Source organism: Mycteria americana, chromosome 17, assembly GCF_035582795.1.
Source record: "Mycteria americana isolate JAX WOST 10 ecotype Jacksonville Zoo and Gardens chromosome 17, USCA_MyAme_1.0, whole genome shotgun sequence".
NCBI classification, from domain to species: Eukaryota; Metazoa; Chordata; class Aves; order Ciconiiformes; family Ciconiidae; genus Mycteria; species Mycteria americana.
Window position 1 is genome coordinate 8,312,620 of NC_134381.1, and position 25,640 is coordinate 8,338,259.

Consider the following 25,640-nt stretch of genomic DNA (forward strand, 5'->3'; position numbering starts at 1 on the left):
TCATAGCTGCTCCTTGCTTTATCTTCTTGTGATACATGCTTCAAATTCCAGATGAAGATTTAAACACAGCATAACTCTGATTTCCAGTAGTGCTGATGGGAAGTAAGGCCTTCAGGAGTCAGTGGTGAGATGTAATCACTGAGAGGTTAGAAAAATTGTGTTTACAGAATGAGCACATTTAGTGGGTGAATGTGGTTTAGTTTTGGTTTTTTTTTTTTTTTTAATGTAAATGGAAAACTTCATGTGTGTTAAGGCATGGAGTGTTGTCCTGTAGCCTGGACAGGGTGACCCTGAGTTCTGTTCCCCATCCTGCTACGGGCTTGCTGTGAAACCTTTGGCCATTTATTTAGCTTCTTTCTCTATCTGTAACAAGATCATGTGATCTGTCACGAAAAATACAGATATCTCTAATTCCCATGAGATTTTGAGATCATGAGGTATAAGCCATCATAAAAGCATGGGCAGCTTCCTTCACTGTACTTCTCCAATACTTCCAAGTGATTCTGGAGTTCAGCATAATTTTCTATCCATACTTTTATATTTTAGTCCTCAGTGTAATGTGTGAACTGCTGGTACCACTGCTAGTGCTACAAGTCATTCCCAAGCAGGTATGGCTTTTTTTAAATTGTGGTTGCACTGCCTAATGCTTGGTGGTCCAAGCCATGCAGCTGTAAAAGTCTCTCTTATGTTATCACTTTTCTGTTCTCGGAACATCTGTTTTTAAGGTGATTCCACCTCTTTGACCATGAAAAGTGCATTTGTTTTTTTTTTTTTTTATCATAATGTTGAAATGAGATTTGATCCAGTTACTTTATCAAAAGAATATCCGGCTCATTTTGGTAGACCGTTGAGAGGAGGATGCCTTTATTTTCTGGAGATAAAGTTTCCAGAGGAGTTTTATCACCAGCAACTGTAGCAAAAGAAAAGAAGAGTGAAGGGAAAGTAGATTTCTCCAGCCCAGTGTGTAAAACCCTCCACTCTGAACGCCCATGCACATCCAAAAGTGTATGTGTTGTCACCAGAGTAGTTAGTGGCGTGGGTTTTGCTCAAGTGGTTTACAGACAGGTTGGTCACTGTGCATCTTCTCCCACTCCCCCAAGCCCGGGTGCTATTGCAGAGGAAATGCAGTTTTAACCAGGGGCTATGATTTCCCAACACTGCCAAGGTAGATTTCTACAGCATAGTTGCCTTTTTTGGATGCCAAATGCTATATAATATTCACTTCCCAGAAACCTTACAGGGGGCATCATTCTGTTACAAAGGCTGTAGCTTGAAAGCCAACGGCCACCCGACACCCTGTAGTAGTCTAACCTGTCTGTGACTGATCTGTGGGGTCATTCACGTCTGTGTTTGCTTTCCCCTTTTTAGGTTACGCTGTGTGCCTGAGCTGAGCATTTTACCTTTCTGCAGCTCTTTCAAATAAGTCCATGACATACATAGATTGGCAGGTTTTGCCAATTCTGACCATAGTAGTTACCATACATGCATAAGCATGCGGCTCATTTTCAGAAACTTAAGTAGGGATTTGGGCAAGCAGGATACTGAGGGGGAGAGGCACTTTCGTCTATCGCTCTGACTTCCTTAGATGATATAGCTGCTCTTTTCACTCACCTTTTCTTATATGTAGTGCCTGTGCTCTCATATGCTTCAGAATATTTGGTCTTCTCCAATGCCTCTCGTTCTCATTTTGGGTTTGTATGGTAAACAGATGCCTACAAAGGAGGAGCATCCATACAGGAATTGCCAGTCTCCAGTCCAAAGGCTTTACTCAAGTTTGGGGGTGGTTTTGTCCCTCCCTGCAAACTTCCCTCCCCCCCCCCCTTGCAAATGCATCTCCCTTTTCTGTTAGACGTATTCACTTATTGCTGGAGTTCACAGATGCATTTTCTTTTTCCATCCAAAAATTCTGTCTAGGTGGAAGAAGCAGAATTTGACCCTAAGTCTGGGATTTTTAGGTGCCTGGCAGCCCTGTCAACTTCCCAGCCTCCGGAAATCCCAGACAGATGGCCACTACACATGCACAAACTGTTGATAGAATATCCAGCGAGTCAGAAGCATTTGGGAAGTTTGATCACAGCTATTGGCACATAATACGCACAGTAGGACCAGTGCATGGCACTCATTTCACAGTGCGTGGACTGGACAGAAATCTGGGTGGCTAACACGGTGCTGCTCTTCCTGCGAGGTTGTCCCTTGCCAGACCTTGGTCCTTTGTGAGAAATGGAGCTCTTCCATCTTCTGTGTGCTGCGTCCAGCATAAGCTGTTGCACTTTAATGCAAAGATATCTCCCTCTCTTTCAGGTGTTATCAGCATCACTTTTTTTAAAATTAAATTTCTAGCTTTTGTCACCTTGCCTAGCAGAAGACTGGGCTTGAGTGTGGAAACTGGAAATACAAAACTCTGGTGGTAGGGAGTCACTTGTCCCTTATCTTTAGTAGGCTTTTAAGTTTAAAATGGATCTTCTGTATAAATGTTAAAAAGGTAACAAATATGGGTTATCATGCCTCACAGCAGGTTTTCATTCAGTGGTAATGATTTTACTTCTGTGTTATTGATTGGTGCCCATCACAAGAATGGAGCAGACCAGCTGCCTAACTTCATGCAAAATACTATGCAGAAGCTTAGGCCAAAAGCAGGGAAGCCATCGGTTTGCTAGTGACACTTCAAGGAGAATTTAGGCAGGTGAAAATGTCATAACCTAAATGGTAATAATGGAATCAAGACACCGAGGTTGACAACCCCCAGGAAATGTCCCACAATCTTTACTGACCAGCCTTTTGAAAAAAGACATTTCAAGCAACAGCATGCCACTGTAATGCTATTTGCAGTCATTCCTGCCGTGTTGTTTCAGCGAAGTGCATGTATTTGCTCCTGAATCCATGCGTTTCCCATGTAAGCGTTGATTGTTTTCAGCTCTGAGAGCTAGTTACAGAGCTTGTGGAGCTCATAGTACTGCAGCTGGAGTAGAAGCAATGCAACACTTTGCTTTCACAATTTTATAATGTAGTTTCTACGTATGAATGCTCCGATGTGTGTTATGTGAATGAGCTTTCTCTTTCTCTTTGTTTCCTAGCTGTATGTCTCTTCAGAGAGCCGCTTCAACACCTTAGCAGAGTTGGTCCATCATCATTCAACTGTCGCAGATGGGCTCATCACCACTTTGCACTACCCGGCGCCCAAACGCAATAAGCCCACGATCTATGGCGTGTCTCCGAACTACGACAAATGGGAGATAGAGCGAACTGACATCACGATGAAGCACAAGCTTGGTGGAGGGCAGTATGGAGAGGTGTATGAAGGAGTCTGGAAGAAGTACAACCTTACAGTGGCTGTGAAGACTCTAAAGGTAGGACTCAAGTCTCTGAGCGTTCCCATTCATCTCTTTTCAGCAGGAACCGAGTTCAGGCTGCCTGCTCTCAGCCATACGTAAGACAGTTTGAGTTGGTGGTGGCCCTCCCTTTCTGTGCTGTAGGCTTGGAATAGAGTGTTTTTGAAAGAGCTTAATCCTGTTATGGTTTTATGTGATACCTGATGTGCTTGTAACTAAACAAAGGAGGACGATAACAGTGTAATTTTTACTTTAGAATGGATGAAACCTTAGACAAGTAAATAGTGCTGTGATGTCTTGCATTCAGGGTGTGGCAAAGGTGAGCTGTTTGTGGATGAACACACTAACACAAGCTGGTGTATTAAGGAAAATTGTGGATTGTGAGTCAGGCAACATAAAATTCAAAGGCTGTGCTTCAGGGAGGCTTTACATGTTTTGATTTTCTGTCTTATGTGGCATCTTTCCCAAAATACAAGCTCCCTGTGTACCTGGAAGTCTTAAGCAATTGTTCACAGCTGCTTCTTATCAAAAGATACAAGAGGGGGAATATATATTAAAATTCGTAAGTGGCTTTAATGAGGAACTCGATAATCAGTTCTGTTTCTGGCTCTGCTCCCTGATTTCTGTGTCTTGGTTTCCTTGTCTCTTGAAATGCAAATACTGCTCTGTGAGTTCATAAGGTCATTGCTTAATTCATTTATGTTTATAAAAATGTCTTGAGATCTGGCAGCATCCACACACATTGCATTTGATTGCTTAATAAGAGTTTATGCTAACTTGACACCATGTTCCCTCTCCTCGAATGGGGGGTGTGGTTTGGTCTTGCAGAAACAAACAGAACAGGGGTTTTTGTTTGTTTCTTTCTGTTTTTTGCAATGGAAATTTTGAAGTGGAGAGGACTGTGTAGATGCCTTAGTGTCAGGGGAGGAACGTTTCCTTGATTTGGGGAAAATATTTCTTCCTTACGCTCTGAGCAGCGGCTACCTCAGTATTTCTGGGTTGCTATGGTTGCAGAAAGTATTTTCATTTTGGCCTTTTTTGTGCTCTGGAGATTCCTGTTGCTGCTTCCCAGCGGAGGAGAGTCCAAGTGCCTGCTTGCACAGGGAGCGAGTGACACCTAGTGTTGTCCCTGCTCGGATCCAGCGCGCTGGGGACCGCAGGGCTTTCTCGGGAGCATTGCAATGCAGGTGGGGCTGGGATGTGACCAGGTTGAACAAAATGCCTGTTTATAGTGAAAAAGAGAGACCAGTTCTTTCCTGCAACATTGGTTGCTGTAACATCTCCTTTCCTGCTTCTGGTTGCAGTGTGAGCATACCCGACGTCTTCAGATTTCTTGTTTTGCTCCGAACTGTAGTTGTTGCTTTTATTCTCTTCTCTCGAAAACCCATCAACAAAGGCAAACTGTGTGTTATCCCATAAAATCTGTTTGTGCATAAGGAGAAACCTTAAAACAGACCGAGGATGTTTCGAATATATCAAATAAATATTTAATGAAACATGACTAAAAGTGGTTCATAATGTGGTATGGAGCAGCCTGTTCCACTGGGGAATGTAAGAATAACCAAGAAGAGAGTTGAGAAACACTTCAACCTGCAATTATGCACACTAAAACCATCCTTAAAAGCAAATTTATAATCCACCTTCCTTAAATCCATCAGTCTACTGCCTGACAGGTGGGATTATAGCTTTCTTCAAAGTTTTGGGAAACATTTTTAAATCACGTTTATATCCCAGTTCTACTGGGGAAAACAAGCCCTCCGCAGCTTCTGCGCAAACGTTCAAATGACTCACTTTATTTTCCTCTGAGAATATTTTTCAAAACTTTATATGCCTCTTCTTGTTCCTTCCCCATCTACTCCAGATATCTCTATAAGAAAGATAAAGGGGAAGGAAAACTAAGAGAGATCTAAAAAAAAAAAAAAACCTAAAATCATTCTGACTTCTTTTTAAACAGCGATGCTTACGAACACCCATTTGTTGTTCAGTTTTCTATCAAGTGTCTAAACGTAGCTCATAGCTGGCGCAAAACACTGGAATCACGCAAGAAGGCAAAGCAGCACACACTGTTCCGCCGTTGCATTTAACTGGGAAGTGCTAGACAATGTTTTGGTGCTTAGATGTTTCCCATTAAAATATATCCTTGGAAGCTCAGTGAGTTGCACTGGACACATCAGTATTTATGAGGGTCTGTTATCCTAACACGACACACTCTGAATTTGTGTTTTTACACCTGATGTTGATGGAAAGGGGCACGAGGTAGGCAGTGGCTGCGGTAACTGGGAGTGGAGCTTTGTGACCTGCATAGCGTTGGACCGAATGCAGCCTGCTGTGACTGTGGCCAAAGCTTGTTCCCCGTGAGGGCCATTTAATGGCTGAACTGTTGTGAGCTGGTCATCTCAGCACGTTTCTTACTGCACACCTCGAGTCTGCAGCCGTTAGGACTGCCTCTTCTCCCCCCCCCCCCCCCCCCTTTTTTAATTTTTTTTCCCCAGCAGAGAAGCCTGTGTTTTAAATTAGGCAATGTGCAACCCTGGTGTCCCTTAATGCCATGGCATGGTCCTGTGCTCTGCTGGGAAAATACTGTATAGCCAGAACTGTTTTATTTCTTCAGTGGTTTTGTACAGTGGAAGATGGAAGCTGGTTAAGCTTGGTTCTTTGCATGAGATCAGGTTTTCAGAGAGATCATTGTTACAGGAGTTCTCTGTGTGTCCTTCCTATTAATTTGGTCACTGAGAGGTAAGAGATTTAAAACAGTGGAACAGCTATGCAGAGGAGCAACCTTTCGGAGTTTGTAAGCATGCATAAGATAAATGCGTATTTAGGGTAATTTTGCAACCTGGATTATTAACCCAGTTTCCTTTGCCAAAGAAAACAGTTTAAGGTTCTGCTCACAAGGACCTTTGGGCTATTAGTTTTGACAGAGTGTGTTCAGCAAATCACAGCTGCCAATCAAGCTAATTGGCAACGAATAGTAAATGATTGAATGGAACTGTTTGAAAAAGGTTCTCATTGCTAACTGCAAAGCAGAGAGCTGGCTGGATCTTACAGCAGCAGCCCACTGTTATCATTCTCACCAGCAGCAGTAAATCCTTTCCAATCCTTCCTTAAAACACTTCACCCATGTAGCCTGTCAACATTAATCCACCAATGAAAAAAAAATACGGATATAGAAAGAAACGTTGCTTTAGGAATAGATCTGTATTTTTGCACCACTTTGAAATGACCTTCTGGCCATTTGGGGCGTATTTGCTTCAGAAAATATGTCTTTTGAGCAAGGTTGTATCTTCCTCAGTTTTGTGTTGTGCCAAGCAACTTTATGGCGTTCAACGAATAGGTAGTGACACGTCTGCCCAGAATGGTTACGTCATGGGTCAGGATCTAAATGCCAGAAATGAAATCTGTGAAACCTCAGGCTTGCAATTACGGAGTGGCTGCCATCGGTCATGCCTCCCCGTCTGAAAGGGGGGATTTCTTGCTCCTACCCAGTGAAACTGGAGGCCCGCATTTCAGCAGCTTCTCAAGCATTTGATTGTGGCATACCCTTCCTTTTATGTTCATTCTTTTTTCTTTTCTGTACTTTTTATTTCATGTTATCTTTTTTTTCTGTTAGGAACAAGCACATTTTTCCTTTTCAACGCCTGAGTGGTCCTGTGAGAGGCCCTTCACAAAAGGGATATGGATTTTCTTGCCCCAAAAAGCTCCGTTAGAATAAGAAAGATAAAAATATATGTTTTTTTAAATCCTACAAAAAAACCAACGTTCCTAACTCCCTGGCATTGTGATGTGGCTACAGGGAAAAATTACCTTGAAAGAACTGTGGCTTATGTTGTCAGTTTGCAGTTCTTTTTGTGTCCTCATACAAAAATCTGTTCCTCCTTTGTGCACGCTGTCCTTGCCAAAGCTTTGCCATTGTTCTGCAGGAGGATACCATGGAGGTGGAAGAGTTCTTGAAAGAAGCCGCAGTAATGAAGGAGATCAAGCATCCGAACTTGGTGCAATTATTAGGTAAGTGATAAATACCAGGCAGAGGGATTTGAACTAAACCCTTGTGCAGTGATATGGATGTTAAGGAGCAGATAAGCTGCTTACCATACCAAGGCTTTAAATACAGACATTTATTGTCTGGCAAAATTCACAATTTGTACCACTAATACATGATTTTTAATGATCTCATCTCCCTAATGTTTAAGTTGCCAGAGCCTGAAGCAGGAAATTAAAACTCTCTATTAACCAATTCCAAGCAGAACTCATTCTTTCTGTGAGCCCCGTATTTCTACCTTCTAGAGGTATAAATTGCCCTAGAGGACAAAACCTGAAGATTCACTGATGTGCTCAAACATTCATTGTAAACTTTGTGTTGGTCCCTAGGGGTGTGCACACGGGAACCTCCTTTCTACATCATTACGGAGTTCATGACATATGGGAATCTGTTGGATTATCTGCGCGAGTGTAACCGGCAGGAGGTGAATGCTGTGGTGCTACTGTACATGGCAACTCAGATCTCCTCAGCCATGGAGTACCTGGAGAAGAAAAACTTCATTCACAGGTAGGAAGGACAGTGAGCACCCCTGAATCTCAAGCACAAAACACCCCTTGATTTATTTTCCTGCCTTTCAGATTATCACGGCATTGACTCAGCTGCAGTTGGTGTCCTATATTTAACACAGTAGTGCATTGTATTCTGATACAGTACATTAACCTGTCTATAGGGTGGTCTTCTAATTGTTTTTCTCGCAGTGTTTTTCTCTTATCTTTGAAGTAGATGCAGGTGAAAGACGTGTTGGTACTTTTATATTTTGGACAAGGGCCTTAAATGTAAATGCTTCCCAAAGTAATGGGCTCTTAATGGACCAGATAAGCTACTGCTCTTCCTTGATTCTAACCGCCATTAAAAACTGCTGCAGTTGATGTTGCTGGATGCGTGCAGGTGCTCACAGCAAAGCCACCCTTTTAGTGCCTTCTTATCCCATGTTCTTTCTTGTTTGTTTCACTTTTTTTCCCGTCCTCTGTAGGGATTGTTTCCCACTACTGTCCAGATTGCGTACTCCCTTTAATAAGCATCTCTGCAGTCTTAAAAGTCTCAGAGCCTCTGACCTTTAAGTGTGCTGCAATTATGGCTAGAGCTTTGCATTCTTCATCTGTAGAAGTGGCCTCCTAGCAATATAATGACACATCCTGCGCGAAGGTTTGAGAGTCGCTGAGCTTTATACAGGGTGCTCTCTGTGCCATAGTGTGACCTTTCCTGCCCAATTAACTGGAATATGAAATTAGCACATGTTTTTTCGTAGAGACAAATATGAAGATCGTGTGTAAAGTTCTAGGTGCTCCTCTAAGTCATGCATTGCCTTTGCTGCCTGAAAGGCCTGTTTAAATGCTTCTGTCAGTCAATAAAGTGAACGGTGATGCTGCAAATTAAAATTTCCAGCCTTTGATTTGCTCTGTTGAAAGTATTTCATCCCTTCAGCTTGTAGGAAGTGAACTTTAAAAACTGCTTTGTGTGAATCCCATTTGTCTGCTCTCCTGTTCATTTCATTTCCTCTTATTTCTGATGACCCATTTATCTAAAATAAATAGTAGCGTTTTTCCTTATCAGCCACCCCCATACCCACCTACCCAATTATTTTAAGAGTGTTGTCACAATTCACATCCGTGGATTCAAATGCTGGGCTGTGACCTCATTTAATGAATCAGGAAGGAGGAGGAATTTGATTATGAAGAGGAGCTTTTATTTAGACACACATTGTAGTAATCAGCATTGATAAGAAGGTATATTCAAAAACACTGTGAAAATTTAATGGGCATCTAGTAAGACGTACTTTTTTTTTTTAATTTATTCTGATTGAGCAGAACAAGCAAAAGAAACAGCAGTGTCTGCCCCGTATCTAAAGATCTCACTGGAGCTTTCTGGTAGAATCAATTTTTAGTTCAGCATGACATAATCTGGAAAAGTGTTTTTAATGAAACCTAGTATTAGGAGAAATGTACTTCTGCGCTTTACATTTTTATACTCAGAAGAAGCATTTCCAAGGGTGCTAACAGCATGTACGAGCCAGGGAAGTGGCAAATGCAACATGCACATCTCTCACCTGCCAGGGTTGGAGGCAGGTAAAAAAATGCGGAGGAAAAGCTTAATTTGCTTATTGCCCAGTCCTTTAAAAATGTAAGTACTGATAGCAGAGGCTACAACAGGTTTGGAAAGGCCAAAACATGGTAAGAAAAAGTTGTGTTGTAAAATGTGGGACGCTTGGGAGGAAGAAGAGCATAGCTGGGAGCTAAACCTGGTGCTTGAGCAAGGACTGGAAAAGGAGTTCTGGAGAGCGACTGGTGTTGGCTGGGGTGACCGAAGTGCTAGAGAGGTGGGCAAGAAGCGAGGCATTGAGACTTCATTTATTCAGTGCTCATCCTCAGCTATTGATAACTTGAGCACTGACATTTCTTTAAATTATTTTTATCCTGAGGGTGGCAGCTTTTATTGAAAGTGAGGGGGCTTCTTGAAGCTTTCACTTCAAATTTAAAAAAAAAAAAAAAAAAAAAAGTTTGGAAGACAGTCTTACAAGGCCGGAATGGAAAATAACTTTCCCTCTTACATGTGTGCGTATAACTACATAGTTTCTGTGTAATACTCTGATCAAAATAATCACACACAGGCCCAGGTTTCTTCGGGAACAGCAGGTTTCCTTGCTACCGCTAAAAGTGAGATGGTAAAGACTTCTCATTGTCTATTTTTGTTCTTGTTTTTAGGGACCTTGCTGCCAGGAACTGCCTTGTAGGGGAGAACCACTTGGTGAAGGTGGCAGACTTTGGCCTGAGCAGGCTAATGACAGGCGACACATACACCGCCCACGCCGGAGCAAAATTCCCCATCAAGTGGACTGCACCAGAAAGCCTGGCCTACAACAAGTTCTCCATTAAATCTGACGTCTGGGGTAAGAATTTGCATGTATGAATTAATGCAGATTATAGTCGCCTTTTCCAGGGCTGTGAAATGAGGACATTGTGAAACGTTTCAGGAGGGAGCGCATTCCCTGGTTTGAGCCATATTGTTCTATGAGCTTGTCAGAGCGCAGGAACTAATCTCTGCTAAGTCAGTCTTTGAGTGGAGCACTGAGGATGCCGACCTGACTTTACATGTTTGAATTGTTGGCAAGTATGAAAATAAAGGATACTGTAGTGTTTCTAGAAATGTATGAAATGGGGCTGGAACGCACCGATACTGCTGCCTTGATAGAGTTCTGGCACAGGACTAAGAAGTGATATATTGTTATATAGCCAGGAACTTTCTAACTACTTCGAGGAGGAAAGTGAGAATCTGGTTCATTTTATGTTAAAAAAAAAAATTATGTGCGTATCTGTCTAGTGATAGCTCCAAGCTCGTCTTTCTGCATTTTAAAAGAATAATCTTTGGAATGAGATGAGGAGAAACAGAGGGAAAATTTGATGACAAATGGTTATTGAAGAGCCCTGAGGTGCTGGTGATAAGCGCAGGCTTAGCTAAATGGAGCTACATTCTATCAAATCTGACCGCAGAAAATCTCATTGTACTTTTTATCAGCCTTTCTTTGGTTTTTATATCTCTGCCATAGCTGTTGGTCAAATTCTCAAAAGTGCCCAGTGACATGAGATAGAAGTCTGTGGGACGTGGTCCCAAAGGCACTTGGAAAATGTTATCCTGAGCATCTTCTATATATAAACCAACAGATAGTAGTGAAGCAGCGACAAAGTTTTCTGGAGTTTTGGGGAAACTGTGCAGCAAAAGGCTTTATTTTGAAGAAACTTTTAGGTAGATGTAAAATGTTTTATAGACAGGGAGGAAAACCCAAAACAGCTTCCCAAGGAGTATGTGATTGCTGACCAAGGTGTTTCTTCTGCTTCGGACTTGCACATGGTGGTGTTGGCTGCTGCCGGCTATCTGCCACAGTCTCAAGGATGCTTCTGTATTGCTGTGGTGGCTGCAGGATCCCTGTTGCCTTTAAATAGTAGAGTACTTGGGGAGGAACGATCCAAAAGGAGTATTGGGTATCTTTAATTAGGGTCAGCGTAACATTGTGTAGTGAGAGTCGGGGCAGCGGACTTTAGGATCTGATTAGAGCAAGCCGGCCGTCCCTGGAGGCCACGGCTGCTGCTGGGCACGCCAGAGTTTAGACACTTTCACCTCACTGCCTCAAGACAGCAATCAAAGAAAATTGTGCACAGAAATGTCTAATGTAAATTGCCCTTGGTGGTGTTACCATGTAATGTGATGTGATTTCCTTACTTATGCAGAATTGTAATCGCTTTCTCTTCAGGTTAAGAACAGAATAGGGTGACTGAACTAATTACATGCAGGTTGTTGAACTGGTGTTGAGTCTATTCTGCATGCCCGACTCCTGGGTTAGCTGCCTGACCCTGGTGCTGACCTGCATCCCCACCGACTTCTGGGACTTGAATGCCTCGCCTGTTTCAAGACCTTTTTTGTGCTCTCCCTTTTCCTCTTCAGCTTTCCCTCCGATTAAAATGTCTCGCCCTCACCCTGTCTTGTTGATGGCAACTGCTGAAACTTTCCTCTCACCGCTGCCTCCCAGGTTTCCCCTCTAGACCATGCTGCAGCTAAACAAGGGCACCCCAGAAACACTGAGCTATTAAAATGTGCGAGTCCTCTAGGGAGAGGTTGCAGATGAGAGGAGCTGTCAAATTGAGGGAGAGACTGCAGTGCAGCAGTGAAATGGTTTCAGCTAATCCACTGTGAAGTCTCTTAATTGTGCCTTTAATAGGACTTGAAGGATCTCAAGGCGTTCAGGTTTGAGACAACTGATACATTGAAAATTAGTCTAATTCTACCCTGTCATATCGCAGGAGACTTGTCTGTGCTGACGAAGAGGCTTGTTATGCTTCTTTAACTTTAAGCTGCTGCTTGAGCATGGGATCTGAGCCACCCAGAGCTGGTTTAAGTGTGCAGCACTGTTTAGTGACCACTCCCAGTAAACATCCTCTCAAATTTAAGATGAAAACAAAGCTTATTGATTTTTTTGTGTGTGTGTGTGTGTCCCCTCTCCACTGCAGCCTTTGGTGTTCTGCTGTGGGAAATTGCGACCTACGGCATGTCCCCTTACCCTGGGATTGACCTGTCTCAAGTTTATGAGCTGTTGGAGAAAGACTACCGTATGGAGCGCCCTGAAGGCTGTCCTGAGAAAGTTTATGAGCTCATGAGAGCATGTAAGTGTTCCTCAGCCCTGCAAATGCTGCTTTTTAGCTCTGCAGAGGTGCAGTAAAAGTGCCAGGATCTGGCCACATACAGCAAGGCACGAGAAAGCCTCCGCCAGTTCCAGCGAAGGTGCAACGCTGTGTAGAAGTGCTTGGTTCAAACTGGTTTCCCCAGAGGATGAACACGCTATGAAACCAGCCATTCTTCTCTACTGGGAGCCCATAGGCCTGGGGGAGAGATTTGTTGTTCAGCTCAATGTTTTATTTGTCTGCTTTTCCCTGACAATTTAAAGAAAAGCTTGCGCTCTAAGGATGAAGCAGGAGCTTCAATAGGCTTCTTAAGGGACTGACTGTTACTCTTCCACTGTGGCCTTTTGGTACGTGACTTGGTGTGATACGTTTTTTTCGAGCATTACTTTGGCTCAGTGGTGGTTGCAGATACCAGTACCCTTCAAATGAGGTTTCCATGTCATTATTTTATCTCACTCATTTTGTAAAAAAGGAACTGTGATAGCTAGCTCCTCCTGGTGCAGTGTACTGAATGTCTAATGCTGGCGGGAAGTTTTGAGTGATGTTGTTTTTTCAGGCTGGCAGTGGAGCCCTTCCGATAGACCCTCCTTTGCTGAGATCCATCAGGCCTTTGAAACGATGTTTCAGGAATCCAGCATATCAGATGGTAGGTCTGCATCCCTCTTGGAGCAGCAATTCCAGGGATGGGGAAATGGCCAACTGCATCCTTAACCCTGCACGTTTTTCATAGGCTGTTTTGTAGTGAAACTCAGTCCTAGGTTATACTGCCTGGTGTAAACGGCGTAGAAAGCAGAGATGTGTTTACCTGTGGGCTTTTTCTATGTATGGGCATGCGTCTGATTTTAAAGGGCCAAATGGCTGAACAACCTCAAGGAACTTCTACTTTGTGTTGTTTGCTTTTCTTTTGGGCTGTTAACTCTGAACAGCATAATAGTTTTTATCTTCTGTTGATTGTAGTGATTTTCTTCTGTGCATTGCAGAGGTGGAGAAGGAATTGGGAAAGAAGGGCATGAGGAGTGTAGTCAGCAATTTCCTCCAGGCCCCAGAGTTACCAACCAAAACACGAACATCAAGGAGAGCTGCTGAAAGCAAAGATGCCAACGAGGGCTTGGAGACTACACATGCTCGAGGCCAGGGAGAATGTGGTAGGTTTTAATTAAAGTCATTATTCCTTCAGGAAATACAGAGGAAAACAAAATACATGTCCAGCTCCAGGTCTTCACCTAGGAAAAGCTGGGTCTAATAACAGGTGCCAGAAAGATTACTGTACCAGTACTGGTACAGAAAGATTCTGTACCAGTATTGTGTTTCTGGGTGACAGGCTGCTGTGTTTGCTTTCCTGGGTTCAGAACTCCTTTTATTATTTTTTGCAAAGGTAGGTTGTTAATCTTGGGACCAGATACGCACACAGAGAGCATCTGGGAGTGTGGATCCTTAACTGGCTGAGGGATTGGTGCTATACCTGCCGTTGCTTAGAGAAGCCCTAGGAGTTCTTTTAACTTAATGGCTGTTGGCTGCAGCTCCCTATAGACCAGAGCCTGAGCATGGAGCTCTCTGATCATATCCTCTTCCCATTCCCTGGTAGGAGCTATCAGTGGGATCTCCCACTCTGCTGTGTTGAAGCCACTTTACACTACCACACTGCATAATTTAAAGCAGGACGATTGCTCAGGTTTAGCAAGCCCCATAAGGGAGGTTTCTTCACTGTTCCATCCTACCAGGTTTGTGCTTGCAGCACTGAAGAGTATTACTCTTGGCAGGTACCAAATATAATTTCAGCAAGGGACAAAGAGGTATTTACAGAATCTTCCATGAAATTAAACTCTCTTTCAATCAGTGTCTTCAACAACTTACCTTGCATTCTGAGGTAATAAAAGCAGTGGTAAAATGCTGAATGTATACAGTGGATTTGTATCTAGTTCATTTGAAAAATAATACGGTAAAACAAAATACAGTGTTTTTTTCCAGCTCCTGTTGAGGGGGCCTTCTCTAACCATTCATGTGACTGACCTTTCTTGTGTAACGTCAAATTCCCTTAGTGGTACATGTTTCAGTAGCAGATGTACGTACATCTAGACAAAAAGGGGAGGAAAAAGAGGGGATATAAAATGTTGGAAAAAAAAAGTATCAGTGACTTAGAAAGGAAGGTTATTTACCATATATAGGAAATATAATTGCCTAGTATTACAAGCTTTGAAGTAAAATAACTTCATTTAAATACTTAAGGGCTTTGAGAGATTTAAGTGCAGCAGGAATAATATGATTTTAACATTATGCTGGGAATCATTTCACTCTTTATTGTGAAAGAAAATATTTCGCATTAAAGTTTTATCGCAGTTTCCCTTTCAATTGTCAGTGTTTCCATAGCAAGTCCAGCAGCTGGAAGCCGATCCTCAGTGCAAGCTGCTAGTTTTCTCTGGATCTCCGCAGCTCCACTGTGTCTAGACACAGTAAGGCCATGGCCTCCCGAAGTGCTGTGAGAGCTCTTCTGGTTGTCCGGGTCCCCATAAGTTGTTGTGTGGGAATGGTTTAACTGCACGTCGTCCTCTGGAAGCATGCTGTCTTCTCAAAGTACACAACTATTTTTCTTCAAATTCTCCCTCCTCAACCAAAATCCCTTCCTCGATCAAAATCCTACCCATAGCATAATGGTCACCAATACGTGACTAAGAAGCATCCTCCTTTTCCCCTATGACTCTGCTTCATCTCCCTGGTTACTGCCTACTTGAGCTGTAAATGTATATGCTGCCCTGAAGGCATTCCTCGTTTGAATTAGAATGCCGTCTGAGTGCCTGGCCTGGGAATGAGACCCCGTCAGTCAAATACAGAGACCTTCAGGACTCTGTATAAATTTATTATAAACCACTACTCATTTTTAAATACCTCTTGTAAGTGGAGAAAGGGTCACCCCCTCATTTCCTTCTGGAGCGATGCTGCTGGAGACTGTTACTACCGCTTTCCTCTATTATTGTACGAAGCTGGCCATCTTCACGGTGGTACAACCTGAAGTGTTCAGCTGTCGAAGGGCATCTTGATTTCTGCTTGTGAAAAAGTTATTTCCATTCCCCACAAAGGATGACATCAGGAAGGAGGTTAGGAGTATCAGAATCTAAATGAACAAGGAGACTAGGGATGGAGGTGGGTTACAGAGATGTCTTATTAATTCAGAGGGTCGGCTATTCAAAAGACAGCAACAGCACAGGGACTAAAGCAAAGGCCTCTTAATATTTATCTTCTTCACAGTGTGAAGTTTAGACAAGTCTCCAGATGTGAGGGCGGGAATCTGAACATAAACATTTTGTGTTTGTATGTCACTGTTTAAATTGGAAGCCTACAGGGAAAGTAGTTTGGCAGCCGAGTCCTGTAGAAAGCACCTCAGAAATGAATGTATGCAGGATTAGGGACCGCGTTCAGCCCAGGCTTCAGTGCGGCTGTACTCGCTTTACTCCTGGTCTGACGTTGGCTCTCTTTACAGAACCTGCACCTTTTCAAGGTGCTGCAGTGGTTTGATCCTGGGAGAAAACAGATTATTCTGGCTGTTGAAGCAGTGCTCAGTAGACTCTTTTCTTTCCCTTGCAGACCCTCTGGATCATGAACCTGCTATTTCTCCTTTGCTCCCGCGGAAGGAGAGGGTGGCCCTGGAGAGCAGTTTGAATGAAGATGAGAGGCTGCTTCCAAAAGACAAAAAGCATAACCTCTTCAGCGCCCTTATCAAGAAGAAGAAGAAGACTGCTCCTACCCCTCCGAAACGGAGCAGTTCCTTCAGAGAGATGGACGGCCACTCGGACCGCAGGGCGGGTGGGGAGGAGGAGTGCAGGGATGCTGGCAATGGAGCTTTCATTCCACCCCCTGCAGACGCAGCTGACCCCTCCAAGTTTCAGAGTCCAAGCAACGGGGCTGGTGTCACCAACGGGGTTGTCGCTGGGAACTCTGGATTCTTATCTCCCCACTTACGGAAGAAGTCCAGCACGATGAGCAGCAGTCGGGGGGTGGCTGGTGAAGAGGAGAGTAGTTCTAACTCCAGCAAGCGTTTCTTAAGGTCCTGCTCAGCCTCCTGTGTGCCCCATGGAGCAAAGGACACAGAGTGGAAATCTGTGACTCTGCCTCGGGATTTGCAGTCCACGGGACGCCAGTTTGATTCCTCCACTTTTGGGGGACACAAAAGTGAAAAGCCAGCACTGCCTCGGAAGCGGGCAAACGAGGCCAAGACTGACATTGCTGTCAGGGGAACAGTGACCCCTCCTCCACGGCTGCTTAAGAAAAATGAAGAGACCACTGATGATGTATTCAAAGATGCAGAGTCGAGCCCTGGCTCCAGCCCTCCCACTCTGACGCCAAAACTTGGCCGTAGGCAACCTGCTGCCCCTCCTTCCTCCAGCGTGCTCCACAAGGACGATGGAGTCAAATCCAGTGCCTTAGGTACCACTGTGACGATGGACCAAGGTTCTGCTGCCAAACCCAACCCTGCTGGGTTCGTGGGTGCCGGCAAGGCTTCCTCTGAGGAGCCACGACTGAGGAGGCTCAAGCAGACCTCGGAGTCGGCAGGGAAGGACAAAGGGAAGTTATCGAAGCTGAAACCAGCCCCTCCGCTTCCGCTGTCTTCATCCTCCATTGGCAAGCCTGGGAAGGTTTCTCACAGCCCCAGCCATGAAGCAGCAGCAGATGTGGTGTCTGGGCCTAAATCCAAACAGTTGACTCAGGTTGCAGATGCTGTGAGCAGCGATGCTGTCAAGCCAAACCAGTCAGGGGAAGGTGTGAAAAAGCTGGGGATCCCCTCTGTACCAAAGCCACAGTCCTCTACAAAGCTGCTGATGAGCACAGCAACCCCAGCTGCCTCTTCCTCAGCTGTACCCTCTGCCCCAGGCGGGGACCAGCCATCATCTACAGCCTTCATCCCTCTCATATCCACCAGGGTCTCGCTGCGGAAGACCCGGCAGCCCCCGGAGAGGATTGCCAGCGGCACCATCACTAAAGGGGTGGTGTTAGAAAGCACTGAGGCTCTACGGATCGCCATCAGCAAGAACTCTGAACAAATGGCAAGCCACAGCGCTGTCTTGGAGGCTGGCAAGAACCTCTACACCTTCTGCGTGAGCTACGTGGACTCCATTCAGCAGATGAGGAACAAATTTGCCTTTCGGGAGGCCATCAATAAGCTGGAGAATAACCTACGGGAGCTTCAGATCTGCCCAGCAACAGCTGGCAGTGGTCCTGCAGCCACCCAGGACTTTAGCAAACTTCTCAGTTCGGTGAAAGAAATCAGCGACATTGTTCAGAGGTAGCAGAAGCCAGGTTTAAAAATAAAACAAATCACAATGGGCCAAAGCCAACTGTGGAGAGAGTAACGTGTGTGGACTGACAAAGGACCGGGGTGTTCAGGTTAGGGCTGTGCAAAAGACACAGACTGTGAATGGATGCCCCAGCTCCAAAGGGCAGGGCTGTGTTCAAGAGGCACTTTCCACCCTCTTAACTCAGATTCCCTGTGTTTCATATACTCGTAATCGTCTTATCTGTGGAGTTCTTGCCTTGTGGACTACAAGTCTAAATGCTGATGTCACACCATGCCTTTTTATTAATATTTTATTGTTCTGGACAGACCATTAAGACTGAAGCCAGACTGATGGACACTGAGATCCCATCCTCCTCAGGAGGACTTTCTACTGCATTTTTGTCCCCTCCGTCTTCCCCACTGTACACAAGGATGAGTGTTTGAATAGCAATACACCCACTGCATTTCTTGGGAGAGTTGCAGCACGTATCCCTGTCCCGAGTCTGACATTTACCTGACGTTCATGCAACAGATTTGGCGCTTGGGAGGGAAGGGGGGGAAATTGTTCATGTAAGTTTTTTTTAATGACAGAATGCTACAAGTGATGTTTACCCAATTTTTTCCTATGATTCCACCTGCTGCCCTTTGTTTCTGTGTTTTCAGCAATTTCTTCATGTTGTTGAGCCCAAATGAATTGCTTGGGTTCAAAATGTTGCAGACAGCCCCCGCTAATGTAGTGGCACAGGAGCCTGTTTGCAGATCTCCCTTGGTAGCGAAAAAGGACTGGAGAAGGTCTGAAGAAGGACGTTGCTGTCGCACTCTCGTGATATCTAACGTTAATCGGGCTGACGTTTGGGGTGGAGGGTTGCAGAGCAGGTCTGGGAGCAGTAGGTGCTGGTGCTGAGCAAGGCATCGCTCCCTGAAAGACAGCAGGGTTGCAGCAGGGGGAGATGCAGCTTAGGATGGGTTCAGAGATACCGCTGTGCCTCCAGCAGTTGTTTCAGCTGAGCTTGCACATTGCAGATGGGTGAGAACTGCTGTTTCTCTAGTTGAGTTCCCAGACTCTCTTGTTCTGTGAGCAGAGATGGGACCTGGCTTCTGCGCTCCGTTAGAGACCTGTGCTTTGAGGGGCTGTGGTGCCTCCCTTTCCGTGCCAGTGCTAACTCCCTGTGAAGAGCTCAAATGCCAGTACTTTGGGGTTAAAACTGTCACTACCTTCATGCCAGTGTGGTTTCATCCAGCATCAAACAAGGATCTGTGAAGACTGCAGACACTTCTCTTGGGTGCATCTCCCAAGGAGAGTGCCACCAAACGCTGACAGCAGGACTCCTGGGCTTCCTTTCCAAGGTCCTGTGACCTTCCCAACTAATGCAACACAACTGGGAACTAACTGTGACTTGTGACAGTAGTGAAAGAACAAGGTTTAGGGCTATTAACAGTGCAATTTAACTCCTCTTAACAGTTCCAAACATGAGAAAAAAGCATTTTCCATGTCCTGTTCCCCTGTAACTCTTGTGACCCCTCTTGTGTATCTTAAACACTAATTGCCTTCATTTGTATTTTATGCTGTTTTCTTTGGAACTGTTTGTTTTGTATATGATTTCTAGTAGTTCACTCATGTGTGTTCACGCCACTTCTCGCCCTCACAAGCAGCCATGACTTAACACATGACAAATGTTCAAAAGAAAATACACACTTCTGCCACAGGCTGCCTTTAAAAATGTAAGGAAAAAAAAAAAAAACCCAACCCTTGGACTGTCTCTTTCCTGGAGGTACTGTTTTTACTTTGATAACATATTGTGCCACTATATTATACATTTGTATCTCGTTATTACACACTTTTGTAGACTTGTCTTTTTTACAGTGTGTAAATAGCTCTGTCCTTCATCTCTGTGATACTTAAGGGGGTTGTTTCCCCTTTAATTTGGTCCAGTACAGATTGTTTCTGTACACGACTTTCAATTCTTCCTCTTCTCTTTCTCTATTTTTCATTTTTTTGATTTATTTTTTATTCCAGTCTCTCTTGTGTAGTATATTTAAAAATAAATCAATGTTGACGAAAACCCGTGTTTGTCTGTTAGCAAGGCTTTTCAAACCCATCTACCCCTTTAGACTCTGCGTACTAAAAAAGAGGTTCCCTGTTTGGGTGGTTTACCGGGGCCCTTCGGCACAGCGGGCTGGTCAGAGCCAGGCAGCAGCACCTTCCAGGTCCTTTTGATCTGGCTCTGGGAAGTCAGGGGAGAGAAAAAAGATGCACAGAATAAAGACTCTGTCATCACCTCTCTTGAAGCAAAGACTTTGCTGTTGTCTTCAATGAGATTTAAGTCAGAGATTTGACTTTAAGCTTTTCTTCCTGTTAATTGTTTGTATTCTGTAACTCAGCTGCTGGGTTTTTTCCTCCTCCTTTGCTATGAAATGACCTGTGAATTTCTCTCCTCAGATGGTTCTGGCTGTTCCCTCCCTCATTTCTGCTTGTCCATCCTTATTTTCTGTTTTCAGACTACCTTCAGCCTTTCCAGCAAATCTTGAGGGAGGGACGTATCCAGGTACTAAGCAGCCTCTAAAATGAGATACTGCCTTGACTAATGAAGATGCTAAAGACTAAAAAAAGGTGAGAAAGAAACAAGGGCAGATGACAGTGAACGGTGTGCCTGAGGTCCCGCAGTTGCTCAGTGACGTTTTGGGGTTACAACCCAGCTCGCTCCATTTCTAATCCCCTCGACAAGTCCCTGGTGAAAGGGGATCTGTCGGTCCTGGCGCCGGGAACCGCTCGCTCGTGGGCCATGGGAACAAGGCTCATCGGAAGCCTTGTCTTGCTGAGACAGCGATTGCATTGGGCCGCTTCTAAATGAGCCTGAAGACGAAAAGACGAGCAGGAGGATGCTGTTGGCAAGTATAAATGCCACTAATGGCCTGCGCTTGGCAAGGCTCAGGCTACTTTTGAGCAAAGTGGTGGTGTCCGGTGAACGTACACGCAGAGCTCCAAGGGGTTTCTGGTTGGTTTGTGACGAAGACCCTGGCAAAGATCAATGTCCACGCTGCTCTTTATGTATATCTCTGGCAAAAAGACTTGAAGAGGGTGAATAGTGGTGGGCGGGCGGCGCGTGCCTGTGCCCAGCAAGCAATGGCCTGGGTGGGTGCGCACCCCTGCCCAGCAGGCAAATAAATGGAAGCTTAACCTGCCCCTAAATACAATCACTGCTGGTGATCTCCATCTCTGCTTGCTCAGGGACCAGTCCGTGGTGTCGTGGGAAGGCAGCGGCCGGCTGACCCAGCTGGGGAAAGCCCCGGGATCTGCAGTGTGGGGAGTGAGAGAGAGGGGATTAAAGGCTAAATTTAGCTGAGTACAGTAGGAGTTGATTTAACAGATCGATGCATTTAACAGTTTGATTGCTCCAATTTTCAAGGCTATTGAGCTTGAAAGTGAGAGTGCTCTGGGGGAAAAATAGCTGTGTTTGTGTTTTTGTTTTGGTTTTTGTGTCTTTGAAATTACAATGTTCACTCTTTTAAGTTTTCCTTTAATGTCATCCTGCCTTTTGTTGAGAAGTTGCTTGTCACAAAATGTAAAATGTGGTCAGTGTTTTGCACTCACTCCTTTTCTCAAAAAAAAAAAAAAAAAAAAAGAAATTAAAGATTAGGCTGGTGTGGCAGCCTGTCTTGTCGCGATGCTGCTGGACCGGTGGCACTCTCAGGTGTGCTGCCTGCCCCCGGGGATGATTGGGGCCCACTGACAGCCTCTGCCTCGTTTGACTTTAATCCTTTCACGATTGAAAAGAGAGGAAAATATACCTAAGCGCTGCATCACCTCTGAAGAGAGGGTTCCTGGCATCACGCGTGCATCTAAAAGCGGCTGGCAGCGGAGCGGGACAGGCTCCTGGTCGGAGGGTGAGCCCTGGCCTGGGCGGGTTGGTGGGAATGTGCTCCTGGATCAGCCTGCTTTTCCAGTCGGTCCTGATGCCTTGGCAGTGCCATTGGTGCCCCTAAAACTGTGGGTTAGGGACAGCCCTGCAAGTCATTGGACTCCTTAGGCTAGGCTCAAAACTCTCCTCCCTGGGAGCGGAGTGCTGCTCGGTGTTTTTTCAATGGTAGCTCCAGCTCAGCAGAAAGTTTACCTGCCAACCAGGCCACGCTGAACTGTTTTCCCAGCAATCTCCCCCCTGTTGAAGGTTATGTGTTTGTCCTAACATCCAGTCTGCTGATTAAGGTCCTACCTGTGCTCCCGAAGCCGCAGTGCTGAATGACCCAGTTATGATGCATTAGTCCCTTCATGAGTCCCTTGGACGTGATTAAATCGGGCTCTTTCTCTACAGAGGATCCACTTGCGTTTCTGAGATTTGCTGCTGCCGTTGTGTGTGTGTGTGTGTGTAGTGCTGCAGGTCTGCTCGGGACGGAGGAAAGATGAGAAGCAGCCTACGGGAATGGAGGAGATGAGCAGAGATGGGGCCGGGGCAAGGACGAGGGTCGTACCTGGTTGTGTCCTTCCCTTACCCGGTCAGGGAAGGATAAGGGGGCATTTTATAGAGGGTCCCAGCAGCGGTGATATTGGCAGCAAGTGTCTGCATCGCTCCTTGCTGGCTGGGTCCACTGGCCACGTGTAGAAGAATCCAGTGCCTGTTTGATGCCGTCCCTTTGCAGGCTGGCTTGCACGGCAGGCGGCGGTGCCGGTGCTCCAGGCAAGTTGTCCTGCCTTGTCTACGCTCGGCTCTGCCACCTGCGTGCCCGTGCCGCAATGAATCCGGCTCCTCACGGTTCGGTGTGCGGGCGGGATCCGAGCTCTCCGGCTCTCAAAGGTGTTGGGGGTCTGGGTGTCCCCCTGAGAACTGCCCCACAAAGGGACCGGGGTGGGGGGGGAATTGGGAGGGGGTGTAGGTTCCCATGGGAGCTGGACAGGAGACACCATGTCCAGCATGCCGGGATGGGCTTTCCAGCCTCATGGGGGTCGCTCCTGGTGTGTTCCCCCCTCCTTCCTCCCAGCCAACACCCCCAGACTCCAGGCAGTTATTTTCCATTCACTTTTACCTCCTCCTCCCCCCAGCCTCAATCACCACCCAGCAATAACGAAGAGCCTGCGGCGCTGCCTTTTTCCCAAGCTCATCGGCCATCCTAATGCGTGCCAAGGGGTGCTCTGGGGGTGCCGCTCCCCTCGCAGCCTGCCGGGACCCCCTTTCCTCCGGGGCCCCCGTCGCCCCTGTGCCACGGAGCCGCCCGTCAAGGAGCCCCCAGGCACGGGGGCTGAGCCCAGCTCCGTCCCACCCGCCAGGTAAGCACTGCGGGAAGCGCTGGCTTGTACTTGTAAATAAGTTATACAGAGGGTTATTGCGCTTCAATCAAAGCCTCGTTATACTTGGGGTTTTATCATGCTGCTCTGACCCTGTTCCTCTCCTGGACCTGAGAGCAGGAGCCCAGGCGTCCCCCCCCGACCCCGGCACTGCTCAGCAGGTTTCCTTTCCCTTCCCGCAGCAGCCAGTGCCACTTTTCCCTGCACCGATCCATCATGGCAAAGCCAGAGATTTACCAGCCCTCACTAGTCCAGCATTGCTCCAAAACTCTTTCCCCTTCCTCCCTCCCTCCCATCCCTCCCCCTGACTCCAGCGCAGGGTAAAATTGATCAGTGCATATTTATTGATGGTGTGAACACTCAAAAGAAAGGGGAAAAAAAAAAAGAAAGAGACGTTGCCATAGAAACATCGATAAAGCTCCCGTCTCCGCTGCGTGATGCAAGCGCTGCACCTGTGTCCCCCGAACCGGCGGCCTTTGGTGGGGTGGGAGTCGAGAGGGATCGGAGGTGGGTTTGGGGTGCCCAGGGTGGGGGGACTGCGTGGGCTCAGCCACCCCGAGTGCCACCGGGTTTGTAGGTCGCTGCTGCGGTCCCCGCGGTGCGAGATGGTTACCGCAGGAGAGACGCAGGGGAAGGAAAATGCCCTTCCTCTCCTTCGCCCTCGTAGCTGGTGCCGTCCTCGTGCGAGGGCCAAATCCCGGCATCATCTGTATCCCTGCAGATCCGGAGTCCCTCCCGTTCTGCACCCGTGGGGCTGTGACCCACACGTAGCTCCCTGGAGGAGCCTGCTCTTGCACCTCCATCGCTCCTCCCTAGACCTGGCTGCCCCACGGCTGGCGTTTGCCTGCCGGTCCCAGCTCGCCTCCGTTCAACCCTCGCTTACACGCTGCTCCTGCTGCGAGAACAGCTCGCGCCGGTCCCGGCAGCACTGTATTAAGTGGTCTGTCTGCTTGATGGATATTACAATGCACCTCTTGGAGCTTGATTTTTTTTTCTTCCTCCCCCCACCCCCCAACCAAGTCCTGCCACGGTCTTTGATTTTGAGGGTGCAATTTAGCACTTGCAAATAATTGTCCTGCTTCATTTTTGTGCCTGCAATGAAATATTAGCAGTCGTTAGGTGTCTAACTTGCCGTTAGTGCCTGCAAGCCAGGTAGTTAGACCTCTGATTACTAATATCTCTGCCTGCAGTGGCAGGCACAAAAGCAAACGTCGTCGTTGGCATTGGCAGAGCTAAATCTGCCCAAAGGAGGAGAAGGCAGTCGCTGAAGAGCGGGGCTTGTCCTTCACAGCCGTGGCTGTGCTGGCTTTTGGGGCTAGTGATTCCCCAAGCTGCACCGTTGGCAGCAGAGGGGACTGGAGAGCAGGACACTGAGCACCCGTTGCTGGCCCCGGGTGGGCACAGGGGTCCTTGTTTCAGCCCCTCTGCACCCAAGTTTCTGCAGCGGCTACAGCTGGGAATAGGTGGCGATGAGGCCGGAGGGGGTTAGGAAGGGCCAGGCTTTCAGGCAAGTGCTGGGGTGATGTGACTAGGACACAGAAGGTCGGTCATCACCATCTCACCCTCGCAAGGACTCTGGTGGCACCTGAGGACGGGTCTCGGGGTCGGGGCGCGAGCAGGGCGGTGGGACCGCAGCAGGACTGGTGATGCCAGGGCAGGTTTCCGTGCTCATGCCAGGGATTTCTAAGGACAAGGTTTTCTCGAACCCCGCTGCTCTGGCCTGGTTTTCACGCAGGAGCTGGCTCTTGTAAGCGGCATCTTGACACCAAGCAGAATTTGCTGCCAGAGGGACTTTTCCGTAATAGGCAGGAGAGCAGCAACTCTGTGGCTCCGTGGAGAGCTCTGAGGGACCTGCTCCTCCCTGACAGCCCTGCCCTGGACAGCAGCTACAGGCAGTCCCCAGGGGACTGTCACCACCAGGACTACTCCCCTGTAACCCTGCAGCCCACCTACCTCCAGCCTTGATGCCTGGCCCTGCCAGCTCTGCCTGTCCTGGGGTGGCATCGGAGAATCATAGAATCTTTAAGGTTGGAAAAGACCTCTAAGATCATCTAGTCCAACCGTCAACCCAACGCCTCCGTGCCTACTAAACCATGTCCTGAAGTGCCACGTCTACACCTTTTTTGTAACTCCTCTGGGGACGGTGACTCCGCCACCTCTGGGCAGCCTGTTCCAATGCTTGACCACCCTTTCAGTAAAGAAATTTTTCCTAATATCCAACCTAAAGACAATCCCTGCTCTCTGCCTGCACCACAGTGTTGGAGACCCGGCACAGGGCACTTGGACCGTGCCCCAGCAAAGGCCGCGTGTGACTGGGGAAGGGACGCGGTGGCTTCTTTTTAAAGCACCCTCCTCTTCTTCCATTGCACCGGCTGGGAACGGGGATGCGAGATCTGTGGCAGGGCTGCAAGTGGAGCAAACGCAACGTACCCCCTCCTCAAGGCAATCCCAGCAGCAAAACCCCCCAATACCCTTTTGTCCAAGCAAACCTAGGTGAGATGGAAGGGAAGGATGGGACGGGGCGACCTGCAGGAGGTGAGGGGTCGAGTCCAGGCCC

At 46.8% G+C, this 25,640-nt stretch overlaps 1 protein-coding gene across 4 annotated transcripts in view; it reads left to right on the plus strand.

The window, feature by feature from the left end:
• The window catches only part of ABL1 (ABL proto-oncogene 1, non-receptor tyrosine kinase), an 85,108-nt gene extending 63,768 nt beyond the window's left edge, over positions 1 to 21,340 (plus strand). For 2 of the 4 annotated variants that reach the window (XM_075519612.1, XM_075519615.1), the window contains 8 exons: positions 3,075 to 3,347; positions 7,250 to 7,334; positions 7,698 to 7,875; positions 10,071 to 10,255; positions 12,369 to 12,521; positions 13,096 to 13,185; positions 13,520 to 13,684; positions 16,119 to 21,340. In XM_075519612.1, the coding sequence (XP_075375727.1) occupies positions 3,075 to 3,347; positions 7,250 to 7,334; positions 7,698 to 7,875; positions 10,071 to 10,255; positions 12,369 to 12,521; positions 13,096 to 13,185; positions 13,520 to 13,684; positions 16,119 to 17,818 (2,829 nt within the window). In that variant the 3' untranslated portion in view covers positions 17,819 to 21,340. The remainder of the gene's footprint in view (positions 1 to 3,074; positions 3,348 to 7,249; positions 7,335 to 7,697; positions 7,876 to 10,070; positions 10,256 to 12,368; positions 12,522 to 13,095; positions 13,186 to 13,519; positions 13,685 to 16,118) is intronic. The other 2 variants (XM_075519613.1, XM_075519614.1) reach the window with 1 other exon arrangement.
• The last annotated feature ends 4,300 nt before the right edge of the window (positions 21,341 to 25,640 follow it).